This window comes from Gavialis gangeticus, unplaced genomic scaffold (genome assembly GCF_001723915.1).
Source record: "Gavialis gangeticus isolate Ggan-Ray unplaced genomic scaffold, GavGan_comp1, whole genome shotgun sequence".
In the NCBI taxonomy this organism is placed as follows: Eukaryota; Metazoa; Chordata; order Crocodylia; family Gavialidae; genus Gavialis; species Gavialis gangeticus.
Genome location: NW_017729034.1, coordinates 8,580,179 through 8,599,178, shown reverse-complemented (window position 1 = coordinate 8,599,178; position 19,000 = coordinate 8,580,179). Strand labels below are relative to the sequence as shown.

The 19,000-nt window shown below is 46.5% G+C and overlaps 1 protein-coding gene across 2 annotated transcripts in view; it reads right to left on the bottom strand.

Annotated features, from left to right (window-relative positions):
* Positions 1-1,299: 1,299 nt before the first annotated feature.
* The window catches only part of B4GALT3 (beta-1,4-galactosyltransferase 3), a 32,587-nt gene continuing 14,886 nt past the window's right edge, over positions 1,300-19,000 (bottom strand). Inside the window, exons 3-9 of one of the 2 annotated variants that reach the window (XR_002099437.1) lie at positions 14,260-14,495; positions 13,577-13,767; positions 10,495-10,614; positions 6,589-6,693; positions 3,949-4,490; positions 3,569-3,665; positions 1,300-1,641 (exon numbers count right to left, since the gene is read on the bottom strand). Coding sequence is in view for 1 of the 2 variants with exons in the window: in XM_019527371.1 (XP_019382916.1) it covers positions 4,319-4,490; positions 6,589-6,693; positions 10,495-10,614; positions 13,577-13,767; positions 14,260-14,495 (824 nt within the window). In the remaining variant the exon portion in view is untranslated. Of the gene's footprint in view, positions 1,642-3,568; positions 3,666-3,733; positions 4,491-6,588; positions 6,694-10,494; positions 10,615-13,576; positions 13,768-14,259; positions 14,496-19,000 lie in introns of those variants that run through there. The other variant, XM_019527371.1, reaches the window with a different exon arrangement.

The following is a 19,000-nucleotide window of genomic DNA, read 5'->3' as shown; positions in this document are numbered from 1 at the left end:
TAATGATCTGGTGATCTGATCATAAAAAGCCACCAGGTTGGTCTGACAGGACCTGCCACTGATGAACCCGTGCTAATTGCCCCTAAGCATGCAGTCCCCTGCTGGCCCCTCCTGGATGTGTGCCAGAATTATTTTCTCAAACAGCTTGCCTAGGATTGAGGTAAGACTAACTGGCCTATAGTTTCCTGGGTCCTCCTTCCTCCCTTTTTTGAAGATTGGAACCACATTGGCCCTCTTCCACTCCTCCAGCACCTCTCCAGTGCACCATGAGAGCTCGTAAAGCTGTGCCAGGGGACCTGCAATGACCTCGGCCAGCTCCTTTAGAACTCTAGGGTGGAGATCTTTTTAAAAAGAAACAAGATTTCAAATCACAGCAACTAGGTGAAGTTCAAAAGGAAAGCAAGTACCTGAACTCAGGTGGGACATTATTCCTTTTAAAGACCAACAGGTTGACAGGTGAGACAGGCATAGGTGCCAACTTTTATTTTTGCCAAGGGGCACCTAAAATTATGCCCCCAAGCCCCCCCTTGGGCCTTGGGGCCCTGTCCTGCTGCCCTTCTGGAAGCCCTATGCCAGCTGCACCGCCATGGTGAGGTGCCCCCTACCCATCCAGCAACAGTGCGGGGCACAACTCCGTGCTGCTGACCCCATCCTTGCTACTGCTGGGTGGGCAGGAGGTGCTACGCCTTGGCAGTATGGCTGGCATGGGGCTTCCCATGCCCCCACCCCAGGACTGCGTGGCAGAGTCAGCCCCCACCCCCCGATCCACAGGCTGCCTGTGGCTCTGTCCTGCTCTCCACCCCAGATCCCATGCAATGCCCTGGCTAGGCAGAACCCCAGGCCCAACCCCTGTTCTATTCCCCGCCTCACTGTGGGGGCCTCAGTGTGCCCCACCACCTGCTAGAGACTTATCTGCAGGCAGCTGCAGGAGCTGCTCTTCACTGCTGCCTGGGGCTGTATTCCTGGCCATGTGCATGTGTCCACATGCACACACATGCATGTGGTGCCCTCTGCATCCTGCTCCCTGTAGCCCCTTGCAGGCTGGAACTCTGGCAGCCTGAAAGGGGAAACCCACCATTTCCCATGTTTTTCTGCAGTGAACAGAAAATCCAGATCCCTGCACAATACTGGGAATCCAGGACAAAAGCTGTCCCAGAGTTATGCAGCCAGGACTGGGACCTGATGTTCCCATTTCAGGACTGTCCCACCCAATTAAGGACAGGCTTCCAGAGGAGGGCCAAGCCTGTTGGGCCCCCCCATGCTCAGCGCCTACGGAGACACGTGATCTTCATCAAAGTCTCCGTTTCTTGACTTTTATTCCATTAGAAGGGTCATCAGGACAACACAACACACAAGTGTATGATCTCTGTTTAGGAGAGACAGCTGGTAGATTTTGGGATTGGTGAAGAAAAAGTTGAGTTTGCATTAGGTAATAGCACACAATAACCAAGGGGATTTTTACTGAAAGTTATGTAGAGACTGCACTTCATACATAGGCCAGGATCCGTTTTAGATGCTGTAGATAGTCAGACAGCCCAATAATTCTAGCTCTGGGCACTTATTCCTCTCCTACCTCTTATTTGCCAGCATCTATTCATGCTAGTAATTTTTTTCCTTGTAAGGGTATCTCTTTCTACAATCCTGTAACAGAAGGGATCCAGAACAGAAGGAAGCATGAAATACTTTAGACAGGCTGATCCTACCTTGTGCAAAAGGGCTGGACTAGTTGACCTCTCGAGGGCCCTTCCAGTCTTATTTTTATAATGAAGGACAAAGGTCTGTCTTCAGCTGCCAATTAGGATTGTACAACCAAAACATCATCAATTGGTTTAAGCCTTTTATTGTTGGCTAGACCCAATGATCACCTTGCAGCTGTTTAGCAATGCTGCTCCTTCCCAACCTCCCCCTGCCTTCTTCCGCCCAAGTTACACAGTTAGCAGAGTGCCCGGATGATTGGAAGTAGAAGGGACGTAACCTATTCTCTGGGAAGGTGAATGTGCTTAACCTCATCTTAGATGCTCTTAGAGCTACAATAAAAGAGAGATTTTAGATTTGACAAGTCTTTTGTGCAGTCAGTTTAAAAATAAAAGACTGACTAAACTACATCAATACTTTAAGGAATCCAGGAAAAAAGGAGGCTTAATTCATCAGCTGAATAAAATGTGGCCTGTGAAACTAAATGCGTGGGGGACTGGTGGGGGAAGGGGACAGAAATCTTGTCTTTAAGGGCACCTGTACACATGAAACAAGGCTGCTCCAATGTGCTGCAATTACAGCATAGAGCAGACTTGATTAGTTGAGTCTGCCGTAGCACAGTAATTACTAGGGCTGTGCAAAACGGCACTGTTCCATTTTGGCTTGAGTTTCGACAGTTTGATGGAACAGTGTTTTGTCTTGAATTTCATTTTGAGTTGAAACAGCTGCTCCGTTCCGTTGAAACAGAAAGGCTGTTTCGAGTTTCGCTGGGGATGGGAAGTCAGACCAGCTGGGCTGACTTCCCATCCCCAGCACTTAGATGGTGCCAGGGGTAGTCAAGCAGCCCAGCTGGGGTGCCTTCTGCTCCCAGCACAATCTAGTGCGGGGTACAGGGAAGCAGCCCAGCCAGGCTGCCACCCCACCCCCTACTGGATCTTGCTGGACTGATTTCCCACCCCCAGCCTATGGTCAAAACATTTCCACCAGCCTTGTTTTGTTTCGAGGCTGTTTCAAGGGCCTTTGTTTTGTTTCGATTTTGCTGTTTCAACTTTGAAATTGGTCGAAACTGTGTCAAAGCGAAACAGCCGGCGAAATTTTGCACGGCCCTAGTAATTACCATGCCCCAACAGACTCCAGCATCATGCATCAGTGTCCCTGTGCTGAAAAATGGCTCATTCATTTGATGAGCTTTAGTTAAAGTGCTCCCACCGCCATTTTTCAGTGCAGGGACACTGATACACGTGATGCTCCGGGCACTTTAGAGCAGCTCTCATAATCACTCTAATTAAAGTGTGCCCCCCCACTACTCCTGGAGCACGTGTATAAACATCCTAAGGTTTTACTCAGGTTTCAGTGTCTAAAAGAGGTTAGTCAGTACTTGCTCAAAACACCTTATTTAACTAGTTCTCAAATGGTGAGCATCCACATCACAAAAGTAACAAGCCCCCTTTCTTGCAGTCTCAGATATATGCCAAAGATTGCATGCATGGACCAGGGAGATAGCTCTGTTTCACCTTTAGCGGGTGCTCCAGGGGCAGGAGTTTGGGGTAGCTGGTACACTGGAAAACCACGCACTGTAGGAAGCAATCTGGTCCATTACACCTACAACACTGGTCATATCCATGCATTTTTCCAGGCTTATTATTGAAAACTATTTAGCTTAGCAACAACGAGAGCAAAAACCCTTCCCTGCAGCTATAAACTAAAGTCTAAGATGACCCTTTTCTAGCTGTCAGAGCTACGTGGAATGTTTTTTTTTCTTATAGGAATCACAAAATACCCTCTCAAAGGATATGTTGTAAAGTTGCCCAATGAAAGCTTTCCTAGCAGAATCCCAGACAAAATCCTTCCATTAAAAAAAAAAAAAGTGCACCTTATTCACAGATCTCCAATTACAACAACTGCTGAGTCAGAAACAGAACCAAGGAGTCCAGTGCCCACATTCTCACCCTAATAGTTTATAGACAAACCTTTAAAAAAACCCACTGTAGAGAAACTTCTCAAACTTCATATTCAGTAGGCACCTTAAGATCACTGGTGACTTTAACTCTTTTAATTAACTTCTCTGAACAAAATATTTACAACACATAACAGGTGGAAATATAGTAATACTTTTTTTCTGTACAGACTCTTCCCCCCTCCAAAATCTGGGATTGAGTTTTTTCCCTCCCAACCAAAATAGAACACTTATAGAGGATGGCGTCAATCCCAGTTACCGTTTCAAATAGTAAGCAGCAGGACAGTCAGAGGTACCTGGCATTCAGCTCTCCAGCAATGGGATGCGGTGCTCAGGAGTCTCTAGCTCAGAGGACTTATCTGGTTGTGACTAGAACTTACACCTCTAGGCTACATCTAAGGGGTGGGACGTGCATGTGGCTCAGTAGACATCACATTTGACAAAGCTTTAAAAGGGATTCTCTACAATAGGCCAAATCCCATAAAGTAGCAGTTGTGCCTCGTTCCTGTGGACTTTTGTTCTAACCTTGTGTGTTCCTTCAGTCTGCTCTACATTTCACCCATCTTCTAAACAGTTTTTCAAGAGTCTTTATGGACATCATCTTCCTGACTAGATGCAGACTGGAAGCTCCTGGACTTCACTCTTGCCACTGACTACCCTAGTAACTCAGCCTCTTTTTCCTTTCTTTGCACTCTTCGAAAGCACTGGGGGAATATATCCTATGTCCACTGTGATGTTGGTATACAGAGGGTGCTTCTTCCTAGCAAGGAGTATATACTCTATAGTATTCATTCCATCGTCCCTCCAGGTTTTTGTGGTGTCGTGCAGTGGAGCAGGCCTAAAGGGAGAAGAATACCTGTTCAGATAAGAGGTCAGTAAGGAAAGATGAAGACACACACATTCATCTGAGTGAACACAAAGTGAAGAAACTTCAGAGGTGAAAGGTATTACTTCGTAAGACCCAAGATTATCTTCATACAGAGAGGCACCAAATAAATACATAAACAAACCCTATTCTAGACAGGCACAAAGAGGAGATCTTTGTGTTGAGGAGCTGACTAGCAACTGCATAGCAAGGCTTCTAAACAAGGAAGGTGATCTGAACTAAAAGGGGAGACGAGCCATGGACTTCCAGGTAAAGGGGATAGGCAATGTTGCTGCTTTGTACAAGCAAAAAGAGACTGGCAACAGCAGCTACTGCATGTGTTGAAACCTGAAGACTTTGTTTGAGGAAACAAACGTAGAGAGGAGAGATTCAGAGTTGTACACAGCTTACCACAGGTTCACTTGTACACATAGAAGAGCTCAACATTAAAAATAATATAAACAGAAAATCTGAAGTGCCAGCGTGTACAGCCTCCATCATACATTAACCAATACTTCCCAACTCTATTGTGTATATAGGTCTGGGGGCGTTCATGTTAATGGTAAGTGGTAGGACTGTGCAAAGCTTTGGTCCCTGATTCGATGGAGATTTGGCCCAATTTGGTGGCTGAATCTCCAAATCCGAACTGAATCATAGGTCCCTTTAATCTCTCCAAATTGAATCGGAACCCTCTGAATCAATTTAGAAAAAGAGCCAGTGATTTGTACATAGACACAGCTTTACATGCTTTTTTCTACATGCTGCTAGGTACCAGGAATGCTGCGATGCTGGGGTACATGGAGTGTCCCACAGGAGCATGGGGGAGATCCCCAGTGTGTATGGCAGCAGACCCGGAAGTGAACTGGAAGCACTTCCAGTCCACTTCCAGGTCTGTTGGGGAGTGCACTGGGGGTCCCCCTTATGCCCTCCTGGATTGGCGACTGATGCCTCCTAGGTCTGGGGGGGCACCCGGGGTCCTCCCATGGCCGATCACCGAGCCAGGGGGGGACACCTTCCAAAACACTTGGTGGCGGACCCAGAAATGGACTGGAAATACTTCCAGTTCACTTCCAGGTTTGCTGTTGAGCATGTGGGGGCCCCCCGTGCTCCTGTGGGACACTCCATCCGCCCCAGCATCGCAGCGTTCACGAGCCGCACTGGTACCTCGAAGTATGTAGAAAAAAAAACATTTAAAAACTGTGTCTGTCTGAATCGCTGATTCTCCAAATCAGCGCTGAATCTTTAGATTCAGATTCAGTCAAATCAAATTGGGGACAGTGATCTGAATCAACAAATTGAATCGCTGTCCCCGATTCAGGCTGAATCCAAATCGAATACAACTCGTTTTGCACACCCCTAGTAAATGGGTCCAAATTTACTACTGTACTCATTTCTTTGGAAAGGGTTTGGATAAAGCTAAGTTGTCTACAACACCTTGCTACAGGCCTTTAAGGCATTTATCATCTATATGAGATGTATGTAAAGAGTTTTGAGGGAAGGGTCTTTAAATATTTACAAGACAAACTGAGTGACGACTGTGAATATTGTCAACCCAGAATAATTTGATAGTTTTAAATCTGAATCTCTGAAACTCTTGAATGACAGCTATCACAAGAAAATGCCTGAAATCATTCTTACTATCTCAAAGTTAAACTGCAATTGAAAAATCTACATTTCAATTATTTAGCCTTAGGAAGAAAATACAGTTCAGCTGTAACTGGCTTCAGACTCACTGTTAGCTTCCAGTATTTCTGCTATAGCAAATGTTCCCTTTCCATTCGTCTGTAGGCTGCCCGTAAAAAAGGACAGGAGATTGACTTAACTGAATAATGACTCATGCAAGGCAAGAAAATGTTTCCAAAGGTGAACTCCCCAAACAATGAACTTAGAAAAAACAGCCAGTTTTCTTTAAATGGCAGTATTCAAACATGAGGGAGATGAGTTTCTTGGGTTGGGCTTTCTGTCCCATCTAGGAAGGCAGGTGAAAGAGTTCTATCAGTATGTCATGCAGATCAGGGACTGCTCATGCAGGAATCCCACCATACTGAGGATACAGCATGCCTGCTGTTACCTTCTCAGGAGTTCTTCCCTCCCTGCGGTTTGCTCCTGATCCATCATTTTGTAGCGTCCAAGATGAATGGGGGTCCGGGCTATTTTCATTCCCGCTAACTGAATCCTTTAAAATGGAAATAAAGCAAAATTTGTGTTTATACATAAGGTTGCTACCTCTAAGCTCATCCTGGTATCAACACAACCAAAGAAAAACAAAAAAGAGCTGAAAAGGCAGTTCACTGAATCCAAGAAAAGGAAATGGCATTTAATGAATACCCAATATTTACATATGCCCCCAAAGCATACAGCAGCAAGGCACCACTGACTTACTCTTTGACTAGAAGAGAAATGGCTATGATGCTTGGTGGCTGAGGAGATAGAAGATCATTAAAGCAGAGAACAGACAGGGGAGGGTCATCCACAGAACAGCTCCCACATGTCCCGCAGAACAGTGTTTCATAATATAGGGCTCCTGCTGCTAAGTCAGTAAAAAAACCTAGACTCAGTCTTTTGTCTAACAGCTGTAGTTTCTGAAGAGAACTCATTTTTGCATTTATGGGAATTGTGTGATGGGAGTATTTCCTTTGTGGAACACCAGTGGTACATAACATGTACTACAGATGCAATGTGAAGTGGCCAGTGAAAATGCATTATTACTAACATGCAGGAAAAGATGGGGCTTTGGAATACCACTTTTCAAGTGCAGATAAGGCTCCACCTTACCAAACCATTGCTACCACTATCTTTGTTAAACATGCTGATGGTTCCTTCAGGTAAGTTTGGTCAATTAGCACTTTTAAAGTGTCTCTAATTTCATTTAGTAAAATTCCATGTATAGCCAGGACTGAGAGGAGGATAACAGCAGCAAAGTGCAAAGTAACATTCCTGCTCTGAATGCATTTGGAAGGGACCAGAGTTTCAAAAAGTATTTATATTACACTAAGGATACCAAATGATAAAAGCACAATGGGTTCACTAGTTCACTAGGAGGAAATGTTTAAGCATTAGATAAAATACCATTATCTCAAATTGGACCACAGCCAGGGGGTGGTATTTTCTGAGTGTTAACAAAGATCACTGCACATTTCACCAGGAAAGAGACATGTCAGAAAGCTCAACTAACTTTGCTGTTGCAATCCTTACTTTAACAGCAATAATGCAATTTGAATATTAAAAGGCTAAGGTAATACATTATTTTAAAAAATAAATCAGAGAGATCATTCCACTGAATTGCCTGCACTTCATAATGCTAACATTTCAATGGTCCCAATTAGACTAAGGTATTCACTTCTTATAGGAGGTGAATGCGGAGGATAAAGGTACTTTCTGGGAATGCTGTTTAGCCATGACTAGCTGACACAATGTGGAGCACCATTATCTGGCTATATGAACTGCAAGTTAATGGTTAATATGGTGGTAGCTGAAGTCTACTCTTAAAAAGTTGTGGTCTAATATGAAATCCTGATAGAGAAGGAAAGGACAGCAAGGGGTCATGCCTAGGGTTACCACACATCCGGGTTTTCCTGGACATGTCCTCTTTTTGGAACCTCCAATCTCTGTCTGGGTGGTGTCTGAGAACCAGTGTCCATGATTCTGCTTTGCTCTGCTGGTGGGAGGAGGGAAGGCAATTGGAGACAGGGGGCATCACATGCGTCCGTGTGCAAACACACGTGGCCAGAGTGGTGGGAGCATCCCTGGCGGCTGTACGCTGATAAGTCTATGGGGAGCAGAGATTGGAGGGTCAGGGCTTGGGGACTGTCCAGGGAGCTGTGGGAGGGGTATGTGTGTGGACGTGCATTTGAGGGGTGTGTGTGTGCATGCACGAGGGAGGCTGGTGCCTGCTAGCAGAAGGTGTATGAGCACTGGGGCTGTGGCAGGGCAGGGCAGGAGACAGGAACCTGCCCCTCCAGAGGGAAAGGGGGGCCCCTTTAAAGACAACGGGGAGCTCCATGGCCAGGTTGGTGGCACCAGAGTTGGTGCCCCTTCTCGAAGGGCAGGGCTGGCCAAGAGACACTGCTCAGGGAGGGTGTGGCTAGGCCACTTGGTGCAGCACTGCAGCCTCAGCCCAGGCGGGGGGTGGGGTGCAACAAGCAGCCTCTCTTCCCTCCAGCCCATGCCAGGGCCGGACTCGCTCAGCCACCTCCTGCATGAATTGGACTCGCTGTGCTGTGGCCTGGTCGGGACAGGGGCAGCTGGGGGCCCCTCTGGCAGGGCTGAGGGAAGAAGGGGGCTGTGGGTCAGGAGTGAGGGTCAGCAGCAGGGATTGGGGGGCTGCAGGTTGGGACTGAGAGGCACCAGCATAGCTTGGGGGTTGTGAGGGACTGTGGTTTGGGAGTGAGAGGCAGCAGCAGGGATGGGGGCTGCAGGTTGGGAGTGAGGGGCACTGGCAGGGTTAGGGGGCTGTGGGATGGGAGTGAGGTGTCCCCCTGACAGGTGTCCTCTCTTTTGGTACTGGAAATATGTTAACCTTATTCATGCTAACTTTCAAACTCAAGTCCATTTTTGCTGTTCCTTAAGGTAGGGCCTCAGTGTTTTGTAGAGCAGATCCATTTTAAGAGTATCAGCCTAGTCACTTAATAAAATCACTATTGACTTTAAGTGTTAGTCTCTACAGTCTGAATAATCTTTGATTAATCTCCACCTAAAGGGTTGGGCTGCTGATAACAAGTACTTCATTCTCACAGGATGTTTCATGAGATTTACTTTCTTTCTAGGCAACAGGCTTGATAGCATACACAAATGAACATAATCCTCCTTCCTTGCAATGGATTTCTTCCTTAATGTTAGTAGACTGAAATTCACAGGACTCGTGCATGGCACTTTACTGTTGACCCCTCCATGTTAAGAGAGCATGTTGGGCCATGAGGGTCTTTGAACAGATCTTGTGTGGTGGGTGGAGTGTGAATCTTCCATTTCTTTTTTGCTTAGATACCATTTATCCTGATATCCCATTCGTTAGAGTGAATGCTGAATCTCTAAAAAAAAGTTGTATGTTCCTTTCTCTGATGAAAGCAATTAAGTTCCTGTTAAACACCTAGCTTTCCATTCCCAGCAGCACAATACTTAATGAAACTCCCACAGTCCTTGAATAAAATGTTCCACTGAAGTTGCATAACTTGTCACACTGTGTACGAGCAAGAAAACAAGTAATATAACCACCCCATTAGTTTGCCTTAATGTCCACTGACAAAGAGCAGTATCACAGGTGAATTACAGCTACAAAGCTCACCAGGGAGACATGACCAAAGATGTCTTTACCATGTACTCTGCAGAGAATCACTAGGCAGACTGCAATTTAACTCTCATATCATGTCACCTCCCTAAGCAACAGAAGCTACAAGAAAAATGATAACATTTTGCAAAGTGACTCACATAGTACACAGTACATATGCCTTTATGATAGGTCACAGTCTGCAAGTATAAAGATAGGAATCAGGCTTCCATAAGTTACTCAGTTCCCAAGTACTGCACAGTTACTAAACAAGTCTCTTGGGTAGTATGTACCATGTCCCAAATCCCCTACTTTTAAATCAAAATCCACTAAATGTCTTGGTTACCTCCTGGGTTTTCTATCTCATCAGCCAGTGCATTCCCTCCTACAGAGCTGTCACGTTAAGAGGCAGTCAGCTGTCAATGACAGTTGGTTACAGAGCTTTTAGGAGAACCCTGGAGCCACTGGAGATGCAGGATTATTACACCGTGCAATGCTCTCTACCATTCAAAGTGCAAAGCTCACAGAAAAATGCCTCTAATAAAATTACAGATCTAAACATCTCCCAACACCAGCAGTCCTGCACCAACATTTTTGGCACTGAATTTTAGCACTCTGGAAGTTACAGATGTTGAGGATGAGTGCAAGAAAATCCAAGTTTATGTTAGAATTTTAGATTCCTTTTTTAAATTGCTCCATCCTTCCCATGAGTACCTTGCAGCAATGTCGTCTTCACTACCAGCACCCCAGTAGGTGTTAGGAAATCCATTCATCTTCATGTAGTGATCTGGTGTCAATGCAGATACACCCCCAAAAAAGGACAAATATGGCAAACTGGAGAGGAGAACAAAATGTCAAAAATCACAAGCTTACATCAGTCACCACGCAAAGCATCTTATGCTGTAATAAGCAGGGATCTTAGTTTTCTGTTTAAAAATCCAAAATTACCTGATAAAAACCCAAAGTTCTCAGATTAAAACCCCCCAAATCTGCATTTTTCCACAATTAAAATGAAAGGCCACTATATATATAATTGGGTTTTTATCAGATAATTTTGGATTTTTAAACAGAAAACTAGGATCCCTGCTTATTACAGCAAAGATGTATATATACATATACATACACATATATATACACATAGGTATCAGATGAACACAATGTTTTATTAATATATTTACAATTTTAAAGCAATTTGGAAGTCTACCAGTGCTTCAATCGTTATATAAAATAAATTCTAAATACCTAAATATTTTAGCGTTTGATTTTGTTTTGTTTATCATAGAAATTAGAGCTTTCCCTGCCCCCTTTGCTCATTAGGATGTGAGTGCAGCTGCAGCTGTTCCCACAGCTGCTTTGTGGCACTGAGCAGCACTGATATGCCAGTGCCCTGCCCCCGCCCCTCACTCCTAACCCCCTGCACCAGGCCACGGATCCAGCTCCAGCTGTCCTGCCTGCCGCTCTGTGGCTCTGAGCAGTGCCAGACCCAGCTGTTCTGCTCCCCGCACTTGTACCCAGGCTCGAGTGGTTCCCATGCCCTTCCTGGGAAACTCCTGACTGGGGTTCAGGGACTGGGCTGGGCCTATTGTTGGCTAGGCAAGCCCCTTCCCTTCCAGACTAGCCTCCCGCTGTACAGGCTGCTTTAGTGGGCCAGGGGTGCTCCAGGCCCATGTCTGGAGGCTGCTTCTACTTGGAGTGCCCCCCCCATTTCTCTCTCTCTCTTATACCCCTCCCACTGCTGCTACCCCCAGCCCATCACAAGCACACACAGACCCTGCTGCCACCCCCTGGCACTTCACAACCCGCCCCCCCAGGAGCCCTCCAAGGCCAGCAATGCTGGCAAGGCCTCAGGCCGGGCAGAGCAATATGAGGGCCAGCTGTGCTACTCCTCTTCTTCCCTCCCCACCCTGTCATGCAGTGCACCCGCAGCCACTGTCTCCAATGCTAGCCCCAGCAGAGTTGCCAGCAGCTGCTGCAGCCACAGGCTGGCAGGTTGTGGTGCAGCAGTGCAGTGAGGATGGGGCAGCAGCCACCAGCACACCAGATGGGCACTGCTCACCCCCAGAGCCCTGGTCCTGGGCACAGCCCCAGCTAGGCAGTGCCCCCAGCCCCAGCCCCTAACCCTGCCCTGAGGGCATCTCACTTGGTAAGCATGGGCGTGGCACATGCTCCTGCTCTCTCTCCCACTGAGCTGCTGCCCATGTCACCCCAGCTGGGAAGCACTTCCAGCCCCCGCCTGAGCCCACTTGGGATGAACCACAGCAGGGCAAGGTAGCCAACACCCACCTGGCCTTGGCCTATGGTGCAGGACAGGGCAATTGCTACCCACACAACCCTGCCTTGCCTCCTGCCCACCCTGCCAGCTCTCCCCGCAGGCCCTGGCCCCACTGGCAGCATGACCCTCACCCAACCTACAGGGTCCCCCCCAGCCCTTCCAGAGTAGGCCCTCAGCTGCCCCCCATCCCTACAGCCCAGCCCTGAAAAGTCCTACTTACTCCAAAGGCGGGAAAGTGAGTCTAAGCCAGCAGTGGCAACTCAGATTTTTAGGCCTCTACCTCCCACCCACTCTGGACAGGGCTTAGGGTTTGCTGCCTTTTTGCAAATAGCTGCTGCAGGCTGGAACTCTGCCAGCCTGCAGAGAGCTGTTTGCAAAAGGGGAAACCCATGTTTTCATGCTTCAAGGGGGGAAATCCACATTTTTCTTCATCTGTGGGAAATGGTTAACCCAGATTCCTGGTAATAAGACATGTGCATCTTCCTCTCATCTTATTGACCTGTATCAAACAAGAAGCTGGATGGTATTTACATGTGTATGCACAGTGTGCGAGTTGTCAAATGAAGGTACCTGGTAGAAAGCTTTAGTCCTTTTATAATAGGACCAAGATTTCAATGAAGTGCAACACAACAAATTCAGCATAGACTGCTTCTCCTAGCCCAGAAAAATTCAAAGGCCAACTGTTCTGCAGTTGAAAGGCATTTCTCTTCCCCACTGGGAGGGAAATACTGTAACTCTGCTCAGAGAAGAAGGAAAAGTTAATTACCCATCAGTTGCAGAATAGGAAGTGCCAGTTCATTTGTGCAACTACTGAAAGCAGCAAAGAGCTTCACTTAACGTCAGGTTTTGGTCTGCTGTGGTGTGATCCATAATAACTACCTAGCTGTGGGGAAGGACAGCCCAAGATGTCAGAAATGACTGTAGGTTGTAGTCTTCCCACCTCTCAAAGACACTGAGATTTCTACTTAGCAGGAGCACCGGGTCACACTGATGCTCCATATTGCTGAATGCCCCCAGTCCTGCACCTGCTGGAAGGAAAGGTTAACACAGACACCTCTCAGTGTCAAGTAGCAAAGGAAAATTCATTGGACTGGTACTCTAACAAATAAAACAAACTGCAGGCAACAACTGAAGATGCTATATTTAGGTCAGGCATGTTCTCCCTGCAACAGCCAATAAGGTGGAAAATGTAGTGAGGTCATGTCCTGCTATGTCAGGGGTTCCCAACTTTTTTATGCTGAGGACTGACAAATCGTGGACCAGAAGTGACCACAGACTGGCAAACTGCAGACCAGCAGTGCCAGCATACTGCAGGCAGGCAGCCAACTCTTTTTTTGCTGGTCCACAGTCACTTCCAGTCTGCGGCAGCCAACTCTCCTGCAGACCAGCAGCCAACCCTTCATGGACCAGGGGTTGGGAACCCCTGTGCTAATCATTGAAGTCTGGGCTGTTTGTGCCCTTAGAAGGAGCAGACTGTTTATTCTATCAAAAACGTCCAATCCTAATGTGAACGGAGGCTCTTGCCTGTATTGGAACTTGTCCACGGCACTAGCCATGTGTTTGGGGAAATATTCATCACAGATGTAGAGATTATAATCATTCTCAGGAACAAGGTCCACATCATGCAGGAGGAGGCAGTCCCAGTCCTCATCCTTCAGGACTTCTCGGACGCCAACGTTAAGGAGCTTTGCTCGGTTAAATGTGGTATTTCCAGCCTGGAAGAGAATATGTGCAGTTATTCACTCACCAAATCCTGGAGTACAGCAATGCAAGGCCCAAACTGGTTCAAGCTGAGTCTTGTGGCAAAGACTCCCTTGGACATCAGTTTGAAGGGAAGTGAAACAAGCATTCAAGTTGTTAGGCATTTTTGAAAGTTTTAGTCACTGTCTCCATAGTAGTGCCAGCACCTGTACAAACTTTAGAAAACTGGAGCCTTTTGCCCAATTAACTATACAAAGGAGTCTCATCTTTGAGAAACAAAGAAATACATTTTTAGCTACAAAGCCCTTCACATCCAAATTATGCCCCTCCTCCCTTTTTTTGCAAAAAGAAGCCGGAAAGTAGAAATGTAGCACAGCTACCAGCAACAAACAAAATACAGCACTCTTCTTCCCAATCAGTCATCAGTTTTCACCATTTAATTCAATGTTCTCCCTCTCCCTGCTAATCCTTAGCTGAAACACAATATATAGGTGGGTTCAGTTTACCTGCTGAATCAAGTAGATGCCATAATGGAGCTGCTGGCGCTGCAGGAAGGGATGAAGGTAATAGAGAAGGTGTCGAAGGTACTTTTCCTGGTTCTTGTGTGGTATAATAATGGCTGATTTGTAGCGAGCCAGGCAATGAGGAGGGCTGTAGCGGCCACCAGGCTGAACAAAGGGATTTTTGTTAATAATTGTTCTTTCACTGGGGAGCATATTGAAGCTGATCGTTAATGGACCAACTGCAAGAAATATAGGAGAGAAAAAAGAAAGAGAAAATAGTGAAAATGTGGTGAATAGAAGAATTTGATTCTAAAATACAACTCAAATCCATCAGGGGTGAGCAAAGCCAGGGGTCGGGGCAACTTAATGGGGTTTTGGTGAGCTGGGGTGAGGGGGAAGGGGAGGCAGCAGCAATCAATCCTATCTGGCCCTAGGTCCATCAGCCCTGCACCCAACTGCTGGGGGTGCTGGACAAGGTGGGTGGGCAGGGTCTCCAGGACATGCTTGGCCGGGCAGATGCGACAGGGCCATGGCTAAGTGGGAGGCAGTGTCCAGGAGTAAGCTGGGTGGGTGGGCCCATGATTGTGGGATGGTGACAGCACAGGGCTGGGGCCCAGGGCAGAGCTGCAATCCCTTTCCCGCATGTCCCGGTGACAGGCACTGGTTCCATGGGCAAGGACATGCAGAGAGTGGATCACAGCTGTCCCAGGCCCCAGCCCACTGCTATCACCGCCCCACTATTCTGGCCCCAGTACGCAACTGCCTGTCCTGCTCCTGGACGCTGCTCCATGTCTGCCTGTGGCCCTGTCCCATCCGCCCAGTCAAGTGCACCCTGCCAGAGGAGGTCCTGGGCCAATCTCCATGGAGACCCTGCCACCTACCCGCACTGCCTGCTGCCCCTGGCAGTGGGTGTGGAGTAGACAGGCCAGGGTGCCTGGGCAGTGGGGCCAGGACCAACAGCAGTGGAGACATTGGCAACAGCAGCTGAGCTGAGTGAGCCACCACCTCAGAGGCTGCCAAGAAACCAAATCTCTCTGCTGTGTTGCCCCTGCCCCACTGCATGCCCGAGGGCAGCAGGACTAGCTGTATGTGCCCTGTGCCTGGCGGGGGGACCCACCGCAGGCTGGATAGAACCCCCTGGCAAACGAAATCTGGCCTGCTGTCCACTCCTGGGATAAACCCTCCCATGTCAGCTGCTGAAGAGACTTAACTTGTAAGCAACATGAAGCTGTGGAGGCTGGTATAGTGCAGCATCTATCCTACTACAGTTTGAAACCTGCCAGTAAGTTCATTCAATGGTTCTTCCACAGTTTCATTTCTGTGTGTGTTGGCTTCCCATTGTTCAGGCTACCACCAAAGACCTGACTTCTGAAAAGTGTACTGTGTTAACTATAATGGTATCTTTAATAAAAAGTTATTCACCATTACAGAATGGTTGAAGGGAAAGTTAAAGAAATAAGCATATCTGAGTTTTACACCCCCCCTCCCAAATAAAAAGATAGCATCGGTGTTGCTTGTTTTCAAGCCTCAAGGACAAAAATATCTGAAATTTGATGGCTACATCCAGATTAGTTTAGTAGACAGAAGCTAGAAGGCAAGGCTGGTTAACTGGCTTTTAAAAACATTAATTCAAATATTTCTTTTTTAAAAAGAAACCTACTGAAACTTACATTTGAAGTATGACAACCTATATTAAGGAATGGAAAGAAGCAACAGGCTAAAAATCTGGGACCAGGGTCTGAAATGAAAAAACAGCTTGACAGCTACAGACCCTTGCAAGGGAAGAGAGTAATTTCCACATCTTAGTTTAATTCAGTTCAATAGCAGGCTTATTCACATTTGAGAAACTGACTGGGGGTCTGAAGAATCAGGGATGACTGTTTTGCTGCTACAAGTCTCTGAACATCAACTAGATGCGACTTGCTGAGATCTACAAGTTCTAAACACGTGAAGGATGACAACAGGAAGCGGGGGGTGTCATTCTTTACCCTCATTTAATAAATCAGTTTTAAAATTAAAAGCCTGTATCTAGTACGTTTGCTAAAAAAAAATGCGAAATTTTAAAATACAAATTTGCTGCATCTGAATTGAATTTTAATTCCCAAGTCGACATGCATCACAAGTAACAAATTAGTCATCTGCCAAATAAGAAATGTCATTCATCCTTTTTTAACATAATAAATGTAAAATTTAATGAGCATATGTTAAATTATGTAACTGCTTAAATACACAAGCCATGAAAAGCTACAAGTTATATTTAGCTGCAAATCAACATGTCTAAATGGTTACCAGCCAGTAAGAATCCACTTTCCATAAGGAAAATAACTAAAATGTATAAATGCAAAACAACACCAAAATTATTTAAAGCAGCAAGCAAGAAATTTTAAGTTAAATCATTAAAATCAGCAATTCATAATCACCAAGTCAATCCATTCTGCTTAAAGAAAGGGCGTTGTCTTTCTGCATTACCCAAAGACAAATGTCCTTCTTTTTCCAACAACAGTCTGAAGACCTATTAGTCTTTAGCAGTACCTGAGGTGTTTCCCAAGGCCATGGCCTCTGTCTACTGTTACACAAGCAGGTGCTCTGGAAATCAAATCCCTTTTAATATGAGCTTATTTCCAGGGTTTTTTTCCTCCCATACCATATCTCAGTATTAATGGTGGTCAAAGAGAGGAGTGACTGCACTGGCACTAGCCTAGTGCTTAGGGCACTTCACCTGGATGACAGGAATGACTGAATGGCTCCAGTGAACAGTCAAGTATTTTATACAGAACGCAGATGTAACAGGAGAGACTAAGAGACATGTATCCCAAATGACCTTTTAATACAAAAGTTAGGGCACTCTTGAGAAGTGAAATATCTGGGTCCAAGTACCCCAAATCCAAAAAGGGGTTTGAAACTGGATTTTTCCATGTCGCAGGTAAATGTTATGACCATTGGATTATCAAGTAAATTTTGATGCCAATACCAAGATCTTCTCTACTAAAATTCTGCCACATTTGTTTTATTGAAATAGAGAATGGCTGTTCTTCAGAAAATTATGCTGTGGAGGCACAGCTCCAAATTATTCTTGCCATGGTTTTGTGATCATTATGATTTTATTGGGTACTTTACAAAACCTTTGGTTTCCTGTTCTGCCTTAAAAAAACCCAAAACACCGCACTATTATCTGTAATGTTATATCTAACATTCAAAGAACTCAGTTATTTTAACTACATGCTTCCAACCAGCACTACAGCAGCAGTCAGAGGTGGCTGAACAGAAGATAATGAAGCCTCATGTTCACACTAGATTGCACTGATGCTGTGGCACTCCCAGAGAACATAGGAAGAATAGCTACTACCACGCCTCAGAAACATCATCATGTTCCAGTGCAATCAGGGACCTATACTATGCAAGACCAGATTCTGCAGCAAGAATCCAATAATAGTCAAACCCTAACTTCCAAGAAGTGCTGTTTCCCTCCCATTGCTATATAATAGCCTTCATTTCTGTGCTCTCCATTCCCCCTACAGCCTTGCAGCTGGTGAGAGAAACGCACTAAAATTTGTCCAGTTGTTTCCAAGTTAATTTGTTATGTTCTCCATGGCTGCCTGGCTCCAGACCTCAAGTAATCCCAAATCAGAAGCTCTCTTTCAGTATGTTCCAAGGAAACAGGGAGGTTGAGAAGAAAAAGGAACCTTTTAATCTGGGGACATGACCCATTAGAGTCAAGATATCTGTCCCCCTCACAGTCCTTGGCTGCAAGCTGAACTCCAGATCTGGTTCCTTGATCCCATGCAGTTTAGCTCCATGAAATAGTGCAGGAAGTTAATCCAATTAACCCCCAGTTGCAAGTAGGGGTGCACTGATAGAGATTTTTGCAGCTGATACAGATAGCTGGTTTTTAAGAAGGCATATTGGCCCATATCGATCTGATTTCCAATACAGCTGAGTCCAGCTGATAAGTTTGTTGTGGTGAAAGTGGAGGGGGAGGGAAGGGGTGTGGGGGTGCAGATCAACATCCCCCGCAGTGAGGGAGGGAGTGAGCCTGGGGCAGGCACTGCCCAGCCAGGGCAGGGTGGACAGCTGTTGCTGCTGCTCCTGCTGCTTGTCCAGGACGGCATGGGGGGTGGGTGCCCCAAGATCCGCGCGGGGTGAGCTGAGGCCAGGGGCCACACTGCACTGTGCCTGGGGTGGGCGGTGGTGGCAGCACTGGGAGGGGGGCAAGAAGGGGCTGCAGCCATCCCAAATTTTGCCCTAGGTCCCCCCCATAACCTCTTCTCTGCGCTGCTGCCACCCACGCCAAGCACAGCGCAGCATGGCCCCTGGCCCCAGCTGCAGCCCGCCATGCGCAAATTCAGGGGGCCAGTGCCTCCCCCCTCACCCTGCTACTCCCCAAGCTCTGCATGCACACACAAGCGTTTATTGGTCAAATTATCAGCCACATCAGGCCAATTTCCAATACATCAGTCTGATATCAGATCAGAACTGATATAAAGAAAGTTGTCCACATCAGTGCACCTCTAGTTGTGAGGGAAGGGAAGGCAGTTGTTGGTGGGATGGGGAATGAGAGTGCACTGTGTGTGCCTAAGGTGATGTCTGTCTAATCTCTATGGGATACTATAAGGTGCTCTGTGTTTGAGTGATGCCTGCTAGTCAAAGCGCTGCACTATCCAAGGGGTATAAAGTACTGGGTTAAAGCAGCAGTATGTTGGAGGAAGGAATAATGGAGGAAGGAATAATGGAGGACTGAAGTAGG